Source organism: Guillardia theta (assembly GCF_000315625.1).
Source record: "Guillardia theta CCMP2712 unplaced genomic scaffold GUITHscaffold_97, whole genome shotgun sequence".
NCBI lineage: Eukaryota > Cryptophyceae > Pyrenomonadales > Geminigeraceae > Guillardia > Guillardia theta.
In genome coordinates, this window is record NW_005434577.1 from 231,465 (window position 1) to 245,878 (window position 14,414).

The following is a 14,414-nucleotide window of genomic DNA, read 5'->3' on the forward strand; positions in this document are numbered from 1 at the left end:
ACCCTCCACCGTGGACTCTCCTCTAGTAGGCTGCCAAGACTCTCCTGCAGTAGGCCTAGGATGCTGCTTCGAAACGCGTCTGCTCCTGTCCCAGCTGCTCCAGGGCTGTATCCAGCTACGACCTCTGCTGCAGGGCCCGGGCTTGTCGGCCCTGCCGATGGATCCTCAAGCCTCCTCGAGCTCTCCGCGACCCTCCTCGCTCCTTGTTGTATCTGCTGGATGTCTCTGAGGACCGTCGGGTCCGGCCTGATACACAAGCCCTCCGGGATGAAGTCAGAGCAGAACGATACTGCCACCTGCTCTCTGCGGCGACTTTCATGCATAGCATGCTCGATGGCCTGCCTTAGCCTCATGTTCCGTGCGAACATCCCATGCACCTTGTCGAGAAGGTCCCTGAGGAATGCTGACTCATCAGCTGCCTCCTGACCTCTGCTGCATGACAGGAAGAGCGAAACCTTCATGCTCCTAGTCTTGTCCGATCTCACTGGCTCGATACTTTAGCCCCTCCACGTTCTCTGCCCCCGCAGCCATGGCGCTCAGCATATCTGCGACGGTCACCACGCTCCATCCTTGCTCCTCTGACATCTCCGGCCTCACGACATCGCATGTCAGCATTGCGATCTCACCCGAGCTCAGCTGTATCGCATGCCCGGCATAGAACACCAGCATCAGCTCCGGTCGCTTGGTCTGGCAGTCCATGGCGAGAGAGGAAAGAATGTCTAACATGGACTGTCTCGTCGACGGGTTGGCGAGGAGGAAGGAGGAGCAGCCCGAGCTGCCTTCCAGATCCCTATGCATTCTACGCGCATCTTTCACAGCCTCATCCAATGGGTCCAAATGTGTGTAAACATCGGCTCCTATGCAGAGAGCCTTGACACGACGAGTACCTTGCATCTCACTCTGTTGAGCGTACCTGAGAGTTTGATTATTGATAGATAGATTTTTGATTATTGATAGATAGATTATTGATAGATAGTACCATCTATCTAGGAAAATTGTCCATCTAGGAAAATTGTCCATCTAGGGAAATTGTCCATCTAGGAAAATTGTCGATCTAGGAAAATTGTCTATCTAGGAAAATTGTCTATCATATTTGTTGGAACAAGTCTCTCACGGTTTTACAAATGAATGGCTTCTCACAATCCGTTTGAGAAGAAGCAGCGAAAAATTTGTAGGAGCAGGAGCAGGAGCAGGAGCAGGAGCAGGAGCAGGAGCAGGAGCATCAGCCAAAGCTGTGTATAAGGCTCCTACTTGAGAAGTTGCTCTAGTGTGTTCTCTTTTCAGGACTATATCAGATCATCTCCTTCCTTGCTTTCTTCCCTCCTTCTCCTCTCCTCCCATCCACCAGCCTCAGTCACGTTCCCATGACCTCCTCTCTTGCCTTCCTGACGACGATTCAGCCCCGCTACTTATTTTCCCAGTAGACCACCCCACCTAAAAGTTAAGTTAAAAAAAATCAGTACGAAGACATTGAATCAGGAGAGTCCAGGCTCTCCTGATTGTCCTCGTACTGATTTTAACTTAACTTTGAGTAAAGGCTCAGGAGTCAGCGGCTGTGTTGGAAGGCTGTCACTAGTGGGCAGGATACCGGGCCCGCTTGGTTCTCGCGCGCTAGGCTCCGACGAGTCAGTGAAGGCTTTCGGGCCGGGCCTCTTCAGGCTCGTCGTACCGGGCCCAGGCTGTGCGACCCTGACCCGTAGTCAGTGTCTGATTCTCGCTGCCGCCGGGGCCGCGCCCGCCGCCGTGACTAGTAGACCACGTTAAACTGAACTCGGAAATCCGAGCCAGTCACCCGTACGGTGTGGTCGGACATGTTTGATGGATTGTATGCAGTAGCGAAGTTAGAGCAGATAGGTAATTGACTTCAGAGATAAGAGTATTTATAAGTAGAGCAAGGATAGGAAGACAACAGAGACTGAAAGGATAGGAGAAAGAAAAAGATTAAGAGATAGTGAGAAAGGAAAAGAGAAGAGAGAGAGAATGAGGAGAAAGAAAGAGGGAGAAGAGAGGGAAAGAGACAGAGAGAGAGGAAGACAAGACCCCATGCTTATATACAGATAACCAGGGGTATTGTCCGCCCCGAGGATGCTTCCTCTGGTCATTCCATCGAATAGTCGGAATGGAGAACCGTACCGTTCCAGAACAGTTACAATTTCTCAGTTTTTAGGCTCGGCAAGTCTGGGCTCTATATAAGATCCATGTGATCCGTCGCCCCCCTGAGACCAGACATGGTAGAGTCCCTAGTCAGGTGAGTCTGTAGGTTTTAGTTCTGAGATTGGATCAAGGGATGGATGTTGGAAAGACTCAAATTGGCCCAATACCTGCTTAGTCAGATTCATGTGTTGATAGCGTCCAAGTGATTTTGTCATGAGGTCAGCCAACATCTTCGAGGTCTGTACATATTGTACGTTAACGGTATTCTCTTCCACAAGTTGTCTTAGGAAAAACCTCTTGATGTCAATGTGTTTAGCCAAACTCTTTTTTCCTGGATTCGCAATGCAGATTGCAGCCTGATTGTCAATGTACAATGGAGTTGGATTGATACACTCTAGACCCAGGTCCTCTAATATTTGTCGTATGTAGATGATTTCTACTCCAGCCTTTGCGCCTGCACAATACTCTGATTCGGCTGTACTAAGGGTGACAAGTTTGAGTTTCTTAGCCTTCCAGACTATCGGGGCACCATTGTATTGCAGAAGTAAGCCAATGGTTGAGCGACGATCTGAGGAGTCTCCTCCAAAAACGCTATCGCTGTATGCAATTAATCCAGGACATGGTGAGTGTAGACTTCCGGCCCGTTTGAAAATTATTCCCATATTTTTTGTCTGATTTAGATAATGAAGAACTCTCATAGCTTCCTTCCAATTTGTTACAGTGGGTGCTCTCAGATGTTGTGAGAGTCTTGAGATTGTGTAGGCCAAGTCAGGTCTTGTAAACACCGAGAGATAATTGAGTTTGCCTATCAGTTGTTGATATCTCGTCTGGTCTCCTTTGTGAAGGTAATCTCCATCATCACTAAGTTTTTGTTTGGTTGTAGTTCCAGGAGTCCAGGCTTTCATTTTCTCATCTATCTCGAATTCTGTCAATATTTCGTTGATGAATTTTTCTTGAGAGAGTGTGATGCTTCCTGTTTCAAGATCTCGTTTGATCTCTACCCCTAAGAAGTATTCCACTTCTCCCTTATCGGTGATTGGGAACCTGTTATTCAATTCTGTCTTGAATTCATTGATAGGTTCCAAGGTGTCTCCAAACAGTAACACATCATCCACCCAGACAAGTACGATTAGAACACCCCCATCTGGTTTTCTGCGAATGTATACAGATTTTTCAAATCCGACGTCACGAAATCCTAATTGTAACAAGTAATTTCGTAAGGTTACACTCCACAAGTTAGGGGCTTGTTTGGTACCATATAGTGCTCGCTGCAGTTTCCAGAATACTCTGTCGTCCTCTGGTAGGTCTATTGGGACACTTCCTGTGAGCCATGCACGTAAGTACTTCAATAAGTCCTTGGGAGGTCTGGTATAAATTTCCTTGTCTATGTTTGCATTTAGGAAGGCAGTTTTTACGTCGACATGGTGAATGTGATAGGTGTATTCTACGGCCAATGCAAATAGCAATCGAATAGTGCTCAGGTCTACAAATGGTGCAAATGTCTCTTCATAGTCGATACCCTTCACTTGACGATATCCCAACGCTACTATACGAGCCTTGAATTTGTCTAGGGTTCCATCTGAATTTGTTTTTACCTTGAAAACTGGTTTGCAAGGGATAGTTTTTGTTCCGGGAGGAACCTGTGACTCAGTAGTATACACCAATTTTTGTTCAAGGCTAGTCATTTCATCTTGGAGTGCTTTCATCCATTTGTCTCTATGTTCGCTTTCGTATGCTTCCTTTATGCTTTTGGGTTCCTTGATCCGCTGCCAGTAAGTGAGAGTTGATGAGGTGAAGTAGGCAGTAGATGTGGGGTTCACTGATTCTTCTGGACTTGTACGCCCCTGCTGTACAGAGAGTATGTCATCTAGATACTGAGGAAAGTTAAATTGAAGGTCCAACACTTTCTGTAAGGAGAACTCAGAATTGTCAGTTTTCAGTGGAATTATCTTTCCAATGTCATCTGGTACAGGACAGTCCACTACTTTGGTGAGAAGGTAGGTCTGCTTATTCCTTTGTTCCCTTCTGTGGCTCATGACTGTCCATGTTCCAGGTGTCTCATCCGGATAGAAGTATGATGGTAATTCGAGTTGAACCTTATTTCTGACAAGTGCATTGACCACTGGTTGTTTTCTGCTCAGAGTTTTCAAACTATGTCGTTGTTTGATCAGTGGTTCTGTATCTTTTGCTTTATGCACATTGCCGGGAACAGATTTCGGAGATTCGTGATTCATCAGATCTGTACAGCAATCAGTACTGCCAGATTGTTGCTCACAGCTCATGACTTGGTGGTGTTCTGATAGATCAGAGCTGGAGTAGTCAGGGTACTCAAGTTCATTGTCGGTAAGTAGTGTACTTATGTCCTTGAGATCTGTCAACCTTCGTGAGCTCTTTGGCCTGCAAGGGAATAAGCTTTCATCAAACGCCACAGACGTGGAGATGAAGAATCGTTTTGACTTTGGTCCATACACGAGATAACCCTTTGTATTAAACAGTGGATCAGCATCTCCGAGATAGATTCCTTCAACAGTGCTTCCAACCAGTGAACCTTTGTTATTTTTCCTGTGAACACAAGCATAGCATCCGAACACCGGAAGCTTGTTGAGTGATGGGTAATATCCGTACAGTAATTGAAACGGAGTCTGATAGTTTAGTAACCGATGAGGAATGAGATTTGCAACACGTGCAGCGTGTACCGCTGCAAACCCCCAGAGGCTCTGGGGTAAATTGGATGTGTCCATGAATGCTCGAGTGATCTCTTTGATTCTCTTGACCGAAGATTCTGCAATACCATTCTGACTTGGAGTGTAAGGACAAGAGTATTCAGGTCTGATTCCAGCATTTTGCAGAATGGTGTTGAGTTTCTGATTCTTAAATTCGCTGCCACAGTCGGTTTGTAGGATCAGTATTTTTACGTTAGTGCCAAATTCTGCAAGCAGGTCTCGAAAGAAGCTTTGAAGGAGTTCAGGTACATCATCCTTTTTGGGAACTAGTAGAACCCATCGGAAGCGTGTCGCCTGGTCAGTGATTACGAGAAAATGCCTTGCTCCTTTGTGAGTCCGAATGTTCAGTGGACCTGCTAGATCAGCGTGTAACTTCTCTAGTGGTTGAAAGTTTCTCTGTGTCGCACACAATTTGGTTATTTCACCGTTGTGCTTACTTGCCAGGATCTGTTTGCTCTTCATTCTAAGGCAGCACAGGCATTTTTCATCCAGGCAGAGATACTTCCGCGGTACCTCCGGAACTTCAGCCGTGCTGTAGTGTAGTTTGTTGAGGGCAACCATGTTCGCATGTCCCAGTTTAAGATGTAACTTCTGGAGAAACTGTGCCTTTTGAGACAGAGATTGTTCAGTACTGTGATGGTTACTAGCTGTGTCAGTGTTGCCAATCGGTACGGCAGGGGAAGCAGTAGGCAATCCCTCAGGAGCTGAGCTGGTCGCAGATCTTTCAGTTTCCTTGTATTCTCTGTTGAGCGTAGGCGTGCTGCTGCAGAACTGTGCAAATGGAGGATACAATTGATCTGTCACATTCTTATTCTTATTTGAGTCCACATAGGCTGCCTCTGCGATGTCTGGCACTTCTGAGGTATGTGGATTCAACAGCCACAGCAAGAATTTGTTCAGTAAGGATGTACGAATTAAGTACCTTGTCTGGTGACTAGAGTTGAAGATCCAGGTATTGCCAGAACGGAGAAGAGGAATTACCAGGATAGAGCCATCTGATCCGGTACTTTCTATAGGACAGCACACGACCGAATGGTTTTTACAGAGAATAACAAAGTAACCACTTTCCACTAGTCGGGCGGCTGAAAGTAGATTCACCATGAAGTCTGGCGAGAAAAATCCTGATAGATCTGACTCAGGCAGAAAAGGAAGCCTTGCTGTGACAGAGAATATGTCAGCTCTCTGTCTACGAGTTGGGAGCACAGTCTGGTTTTGTGTACTGCCAAGAATGGTATTCACTTGCAACTCCAGAGGTTCAGAATTAAGTTCAGTGATGAAATTAAGAATGTCAGAGTTGAAGAAATGATCGGAGGCTCCCGTATCCAACACAATTTGAATTCCTGGTTGCTCAGGGGTTTCATCTGAAGAACTGGGTGGACTGACATAGTGTTCTGCCAGGTTCATCACAGTCTCCGCTGGAAGTTGCCCAGTCCCAGTGGTTGGAGCGAGTCAGGGGGCTGACAGTAGTTTTCAGGGCAATCGAGTTCCTCTGAGTAATTCGCCATGATTTCAATCCGAGTCGTGAAGACGCTAGGGTCGTTGTATTATTAGCACGATGGTACGATAAATTTTGTAGGGGAAAATACTGCGAACGTAGTTTCCTGTAGTTCGGTGGCAGAGGAAGTATTCCGATCCTCGACTTCCATGACCCTTGAGGCGAGTGGTGACTTAGTCTTCGAGTATCTGCAGACAGTTTTGTGAGCCGTGAGTAACAAGCGAGAGATTGGGGAATGCAGCTGGGTGTTCTTACGGTTGGTGTCTCGACCCGAAGCATGTTGTCACTCTTGAGTCCCTGACCGTATGTCCGTTTGGTACGATTATTCAGCCGAGCGAACGATTCCTCATCAAGTCCAGCCACCTTGTATTCAGAACAGATGTCTGCAATCAAATCCATTGCATCAGTGAGTGTCTCGGCATTCACAATCTCATCAGTTCTGCCAGCCACTGCTGAACTACATCTCGAGTCCAGTCCTTGAATGAGTAGAGTAATCAAGTTATCCTGGGTTGGTAGTCCATCTTCTAGATTAAAGTCACATGCCCATACTGCGAGTTCTCGCCAGCGATTCTCAAACTCAAGTAGGTATAGCTCAAGAGAGCTGCTCTGTTTCAGCGTAATAAGGTTCTTCTGTAGTGTTGAGAACCGGTCCCATGGTCGTGGGCATTTAGTGCAACGAAAAACTCTAGAGATAACACCTTCCCAGTACTGTGAGGGTGAAGCTCCAGGTCCTACGTCAAATTGCACATTGCGAATGATACTTACCAGTCGTTCATCAGTGCGAGGATCGTCCGCTAGGATGGGAAGCCAGTCGGACATTGGGATGGAATGACGTCGGAAGATTCTCTCTACCCCTTGTTTCCAAGTGTCCAGTGCGTCATAGTCAGTGCTACGTGGAAGCGGTGGAAACTCTATGCCGGATGGCGAGGAAATAATCGTAACTTGTGCTTGCCCCAGAAGTAGTTGGGGTATCATGTGCAAACAGAATGTTAGGAGCAACATTGGGGGATTTGGTGACATATCGATGCACATGCGGTGTGCTGGCGTATTGAAGATTAGCCTGTGCGTCGGTTGTCAGGTCTGCCAGTTTGTTTCTGTTGAACAGGTTCAGTAGTGATGGAAAGCATACATTGTTGTAGATTCGGCCTTTCCAGTCAGACAATGTTGTGTAGATTGAACAGATGAGTCGAAAAGTGCAGTAAGCGAACCAAAGCACAAGAATTCCAAGACTGAGTGTGGCTGTATTGGAGGAAGAAGTCAGCCCTGGCGTAGTAGAGAACGAGGCTCATAACCGATGGATTGTATGCAGTAGCGAAGTTAGAGCAGATAGGTAATTGACTTCAGAGATAAGAGTATTTATAAGTAGAGCAAGGATAGGAAGACAACAGAGACTGAAAGGATAGGAGAAAGAAAAAGATTAAGAGATAGTGAGAAAGGAAAAGAGAAGAGAGAGAGAATGAGGAGAAAGAAAGAGGGAGAAGAGAGGGAAAGAGACAGAGAGAGAGGAAGACAAGACCCCATGCTTATATACAGATAACCAGGGGTATTGTCCGCCCCGAGGATGCTTCCTCTGGTCATTCCATCGAATAGTCGGAATGGAGAACCGTACCGTTCCAGAACAGTTACAATTTCTCAGTTTTTAGGCTCGGCAAGTCTGGGCTCTATATAAGATCCATGTGATCCGTCAATGTTTGCAGTGGCAAGTTGTTGTGCAAGACGATCATCGGATGAGCAACAGCGAAATTTCATCTAATGCAAAATCTTCAAGTATGTTACAAAGAGATAATGACAGCAAAGAATTCTAATGTGATTGTGATTCACAATGATGCGGTATGAAATCTATTGCAGTCTGATGCCTTCAATGCCATGGTGGTCGAGACCGTGAAACTATCGCAGTCCGATCACTGTCAAGTCTTTCCCCACCTCTTTTAACAATACTATAACATGATGACAACAACAAGGTTTAAGGCGCGAATGGTGTCAGTGCATCATGACGCTGATCATATCTCGACCATCGCAGCATCTCCCGGAAGGAGAGGAGGTTCCAACAAACTTTCATCCTGTGTGCCGGCACGGCTGTTGCTTCTCGATACCTGAGATGGAACAGTCAAAGGTGAATGATGAAACAGAGAGAACAAGAGAAAGAACAATGAGAAGACAGAAAGTCAGCGAACGATGGCAGGATAGAAGAGACACGGACATGAAACATCAAGCAAGAAATGTTGAACTCACCCTAATCCGCTGCCCGTACAGATAGATGTCGTTCATCACCTACATCACGAGTTACGACTATCACAACACTCTTCCACAAGTTGTTAGAGTAAACCTTCATCGCGTACACCACCGAATGCCTTGCAGAATTCACTTTCCCTAGACAATCCGTCACAACAAACATCGAGAAGCGATCAACGCTAAAACCGTCTGCAAACTGTACGAACGCGTATCCTTTGTGAGATACTCTGTCACTGCCTGGATCATCGTGCAAGGGAAGTGTGATCCTCTCAACAGGTCCAACCTGACCACCATCTTTGTTCAAAGAAAGTATGAAGCAGCAAATCGTCGACCACCTGTGTGAATAGCTCATACAAGATCACTTCATCGACGTCTTGAGAAAGGTTTCCGACGAAAACAGTCCGATCAGAGTCTTTAGGCGCTCCATCCATCACAATCTCGCTGAAACAGGCATCTCAAGGGGTAGTCAAACTTTCACAACTCGCACCTCGATCTCATTCTCCTCATCGGCGCGTTCATCGTCATACGCTGATCCCCTCCCCCGCCCCCCGTGCTCCTTTGCTGTTGACTCCCTTCCTGAAAGGAATATCATTAGAGTCTTTGACGATCATACTGGATAATGGAGCAACTTGCTTCAAATTAGTTTCACTTTCCGTCCCGTCCCCTCTGTCATGGCGATATTTCTCTCCAGCGCCGCCCTTGTGAACCTCCCGTGCTCCAAGATTATTTCTTTGCCTCACTGACGTACCTCGAACCCCACCCACCCACCCACCCAGTCACCTTCCTTTCTGCCTCAAACATCTTCCACCCACATCAATTTGGCTTCTACTATCTAAAAATATACCTCTTACATCACATTTTCTATCTGCATCATCATCTTTCTCCCTCTTGCCACTCTGTTCCTTGTCTCAATCTGTTCATTGAACCATCAACTAAATTTTCATCTGTCATCCAGAATTGATCTCCTTCATCCTCCTCCTCCTCTCCTCCTCCTCTCCTCCTCCTCTCCTCCTCTCCTCCTCTCCTCCTCCTCTCCTCCTCCTCTCCTCCTCCTCTCCTCCTCCTCTCCTCCTCCTCTCCTCACATCGTCCACTTGAATCTCCTGGTGATCCGCCATTGGTTCCAGCGAAGTCAGTTACGTACACGTTACCCTCGTTTCATAAGTCGTTTATAAATTAAAATTTAAATATTAAACTGTAACGTTTGTAACGACTGACCTATTCTCAATTCGGACCTGGTGATGGCAAAAGGACATAGTGAGGGGGTGGTGTCATACAAAACGATACAATAAGGGGGTGGGGTCATATACCCCTAGGTACTTTCTGAAGGCAATGTACCGGTACAATGATAGGTTCATTCTTTTGACAGGGGAGGTGGTACTTTTTTTTTTTCAAGGACGAGGTCATTTTGAGGGGTCCTGATCATTCGTGGGGGTAGGTCTAGTAAAAATGTGGGTTAATCTCAGGTATCTGAGAGGGTAGGGGGGTCATTACAAGCGGTTCTGAACTGGGTAGGGTTGCCTCGTACAGGAACGGTCCCGTAGGTAGGGTAGTGGTACAAAAACTGTACTATCCACGCCATAGGGGTGGTGTAACAATTTACCAGGATATGGGGGTAGTGAGGTTGGGGGTGGTGACAGACTGGGAACGAATGACGAATCCTGTTCGGTCTGGGTCAGTGTAGATGCACCCCACCCCCTTCGAAATTTGTATGTACGGGTAGCAGATATCGACTACCCCTGTCTCAAATTGAGCTTTGTAGATAAAAGTACGGGTACAAAATCAATAAAGTGGGGTGGGGTATCACCGGTTGCTCACGGCATGTTACCACGATGGTCTGAGGATAATTCTTATTGACCCTTAAATTATCGGTGTTTGGTCAACAAATCCTGATTGTGGAAAAACTTTTGACAACTTATTTGATTTATTTTCAACTTATGATACAATTATTTGAAATTTGGAATTTCGAGCAACCCCCTACGAGAATGTCTAGTTCAGAAAATGGATTGTCAGGCCGACGATGTCGGGGAGAGTTGGATGTGCGAGGTTTAGAAGGAGGAGAAGAAGTCGAAGGGAAGAAGAGAATGGAAGGAGACAGAGGAGTGGTAGGAAGATGCGAGAACAAGATGAGGATCTGAATGAATCATTACATGGCGAGACAGGTAGGTAAACGACCATCTACTCAAAGCAAACTTTGGCAAGAAACATGTCCTGATTCAAAACATGAGGAAATAGGATCCAAATGAAAGACTAAACACAAAGAGAATCCTGATACCGATTTGAATTCAGAGATGAAAACTGCTGAAGGAGGTTGATAAAGCGAGATTTCCTCCGAGATTGAGGTTGGGAAACAGTGTAGAGCAAGCCAGAGAAGAAAGCTCGTGAGATGCTACTGAGCAGCGTGGGGAAGGTATTCAACAGCAGATACTTGTAATAGCAGAGATATGTACTGAAATATTCTATCATCCAGATGCTTCCTTGATCTATCAGCGAAAGAATCGTTAATCGTCACTGGATGGAGTCAAGAAGGGCGGTCAGCATTACGATGGAGGAGAATCCGAACGCGAATGGCCTCGATGATAGCAAGGAGCTCTACTTCGGAGAGCCAGCCATCACTGGCGTCCCCGATGTCCCTGATGTTGCCGATGTCACTCAGACGGAATCGGCTCACCCGAAGCTGGCAGACATTGACGGTATACACCCCCTCTTCTCCAGGACCATGGGGTCTAGCTTCAAGGGCAAGATCCCGGACCGAACGTCTTTGCAGAGGACCAAGAGCTTCAAGACGGGTCTCAACCGAACCCTCAGACCGACGTACTCAGATCACGACATCGTGAGCTTCGGTCCCGACAACAGGGAGTTTTTCATCCCTCCCCACCTCCTTGAACGCGATGTGGACCTTCTGTGCGGGAACCTGCTAGTGAACCTGGGAACAAGGGCGAGGAGCACATATGTGAACTTCTGGTCGAGCTTGTGCGAGGATGGGATGAAGTTTTCCACCAACGAATCAGCGGAAGCTACAAGAACGCTCAGTATTCATGTAATGTTGCAAACGATCCCGCAGGGTGCTCTGGGATGGCTGACTTGATTTCAGGACATTGAGTTGGTTTTTGGAAAGAATGGAATCAACTACGACAGATCAGGTTCAGGCCTTTTACAACGAGCAAGGCACGAGGGAATCATGGAGGAACTGCAAGACAACGAGTTCGTGATCGAGACGACGAAAGTCGGACTGTTCCAGGTTGCCTGTCCTACGATTCGATCTTGTTGTTTTGAAGGCGTGCTTGCAGGGTCAGTTGATTCGTTTCAAAGCTCAGACAGCAAAAGAAGCTGACGACTGGCAGTTTTCCATCAGCTGGCTGTTGCTGGCCTCTAGCGAGATCCTGCAGGAAAGGAAACGGGCGAGCACTATCTCCCGCTTGCGCCTCAAGCTCAAGTGGATCTACATGTCCAACGCTTCTCAGTACCTGTGGGCTGCTCTGATCTTTGTGAACTTCTTCATCGATGTGATCAGGACGCAAGTGCAGCCTGAAGACGGAACTGCCCTTTTCAGGACGTTCGATCAGTTCGACAGCGCGATCTCCCTCATCTTTGCGTTTGAGCTCACGATCAACATCCTGTCCAACTGGTTCTGGGAGTTTGTGTCCGACGGGTGGAACTGGTTCGATACAACCGTCGTGCTCGTCAGCCTGATCGCAGAGTATGGCTCGTCCTCCAACGGGGTGAACACTCTTCGTCTGCTGAGAGCCTTCAGAGTCTTTCGCCTGTTCAGGCGGTTGCGATCTATCAGGCAGATCATCGTGTCCTTGAATGCTGCGATTCCAGCAATGACCAACGCGTTTGTGTTGGTGCTGTTGGTGACTTCAATCTACTCCATCCTCGGGGTTCGTTTCTACGGTACTGTCATGCCTGACTACTTTGACAACTTCGGAATGGTAATTTTCTCCTTTGCTCCTCTCGTGTCCTCCTCCTCAATTTCCTCACCGCCCTCCCCCTCCCCCTCCCTCCCCCTCCCCCTGCTCCTCCTCACCCTCCTCCTCGCTCTCTCCATCTTCCTATTCCACGCTCCGATGATCCTATCCATCATCCTCGAGAGTGTTTGATCGCTGCTCTACTTCCAAGGCTGTTCTATCTTCGCTGACTTGACATGCAGGCGATGTTCACAATGTTTCAGGTCATGACAGGCGACGCCTGGTCAGACATTGCCCGGCAGTTGTTCGTCCTCGTTCACAACCCCGTTGCAGTCACCATCTTCTTTGTCAGCTTCCAACTCATCGTCTCCATGGTGTTGGTACAAGTAGTCATCTGTGTGCTGTTGGAAGAGTTCAGCAAGGCTGCAGAAACTCCGATATCGCATTCTTCCTTCGCAGGGAGCTCGGACGTCCTGTCAAAATACCGGCCGTTCCTCCCCATCGTCAATCGGCTGATTCATTGCAACGATCAGCAAGATCTCGATAGGCTGATTTCTGCTCTGTGGTTCCATGTTGTGGCCAACGGGCTAGAGCAAGAGACACAAAAGGAGGATTTCGTATGCGAGAATGTCAAGTTGAGCAAGCAGGAAGTTCAGGGAGGTCTACTGAGCCTGGCCTGCCTGCCTCCTCTGTTCCTGACGGACCAGGGATGGGAGGATATCGTGGTGAAGGAGGATCTGTGTGAAGAGGACGACCTGTTGAGTTATGAAGGCTTCCAACAGATTCTCTACAGCTCCATGAAAGAATATCAGATGCAGCAACTCTCCATGGCCCTCCGGTCCCCAGCTGAGTTCTGGACGCGCGATCAAATCATCGCATGCATGTTGTCGTTGAAGGGAGTGATGTTGGACCTCTCGTTGGTATCGAGGAGGATGGTAACACGAGACAAGAGCAGCCGGCGATGCTCCATGAATGGCGGAGAGGATCTGCTGTTGAACAAGGGCGATCCGTTTGACCTCAGTCACGCTCATGACACCTCCTCCCTCAAGTTTGTCCACTTGTCAAACGTGCCGAGCGCTTCGAGATTCCGACTTGAGACAGAACGAGCGCTCTCGGGCAAGGAGGTGAAAGATTGAAATGCTCCTTTTCCCCTCTCCTCCTCCTCCTCTTCCACTCCTCCTCTCCTCCTCCTCTCCTCCTTCTACTGCTCCTGCTCCCCCTCACTTCCCCACTTCTTCTCCATGGATTCTTTCCTCCGCCTCCATCCTCACGTCTCTTGTCAGACTGTTCCCGCCACTCTGTTCTCGTCCCGTGGAAGTCCAACAACCAACGGCGACCATGAAATGGTGAGTCGTATGGGAGGAGGAGGAGGAGGAGGAGGGACGGAGGGAGGGGACGGAGGAAGGGAAGCAAGGAGCAGCAGCAGCAGCAGGCGGGTGGAGGAGCGAGGATGGGTGGAATTTGATTGAGTTGTTGATGATGATAGGAGGGAGGTACTGATGAGATTCTATCAGATGAGCGTGGCAAACCCGCAAAGGGTGATAAGCTGGAACAACTCGTTCATACCAGGTCCTACCATAGCGTTCTCTGCCATTACCCTCAATCCTCCTGCTCCTCCTGCTCTTGCTCCTCCTGCTCCTGCTCTTGCTCCTGACCCTGACCCTGACCCTGACCCTGACCCTGACCCTGCTCCTGCTCCTGCTCCTGCTCCTGACCCTGCTCCTGCTCCTGCTCCTGCTCCTGCTCCTGCTCCTGCTCCTGCTCCTGCTCCTGCTCCTGCTCCTGCTCCTTCTGCTCCTGCTCCTGCTCCTGCTCCTGCTCCTGCTCCTGCTCCTGCTCCTGCTCCTGCTCCTGCTTTCCTGCTCCTGCTCCTGCTCCTGCTCCTGCTCCTGCTCCTGCT

General features: G+C 48.1%; 3 protein-coding genes across 3 annotated transcripts; 1 reads left to right on the forward strand and 2 right to left on the reverse strand.

Moving 5' to 3' along the window:
• Positions 1-465: 465 nt before the first annotated feature.
• GUITHDRAFT_116571 (hypothetical protein) lies at positions 466-894 on the reverse strand (the record flags this gene model as incomplete). The annotated part of the gene is made up of 1 exon (XM_005824228.1): positions 466-894. One exon carries the CDS (start codon positions 892-894, stop codon positions 466-468), a length of 429 nt encoding a protein of 142 aa, XP_005824285.1.
• Positions 895-8,372: 7,478 nt separating this feature from the next.
• Positions 8,373-9,129, reverse strand: GUITHDRAFT_116572 (hypothetical protein; the record flags this gene model as incomplete). Its single annotated transcript, XM_005824229.1, has 6 exons — positions 8,373-8,465; positions 8,605-8,643; positions 8,699-8,742; positions 8,791-8,887; positions 8,940-9,045; positions 9,092-9,129. 6 exons carry the CDS (start codon positions 9,127-9,129, stop codon positions 8,373-8,375), a joined length of 417 nt encoding a protein of 138 aa, XP_005824286.1.
• Positions 9,130-11,148: 2,019 nt separating this feature from the next.
• Positions 11,149-13,650, forward strand: GUITHDRAFT_116573 (hypothetical protein; the record flags this gene model as incomplete). The annotated part of the gene is made up of 4 exons (XM_005824230.1): positions 11,149-11,643; positions 11,698-11,844; positions 11,894-12,538; positions 12,757-13,650. 4 exons carry the CDS (start codon positions 11,149-11,151, stop codon positions 13,648-13,650), a joined length of 2,181 nt encoding a protein of 726 aa, XP_005824287.1.
• Positions 13,651-14,414: the final 764 nt, after the last annotated feature.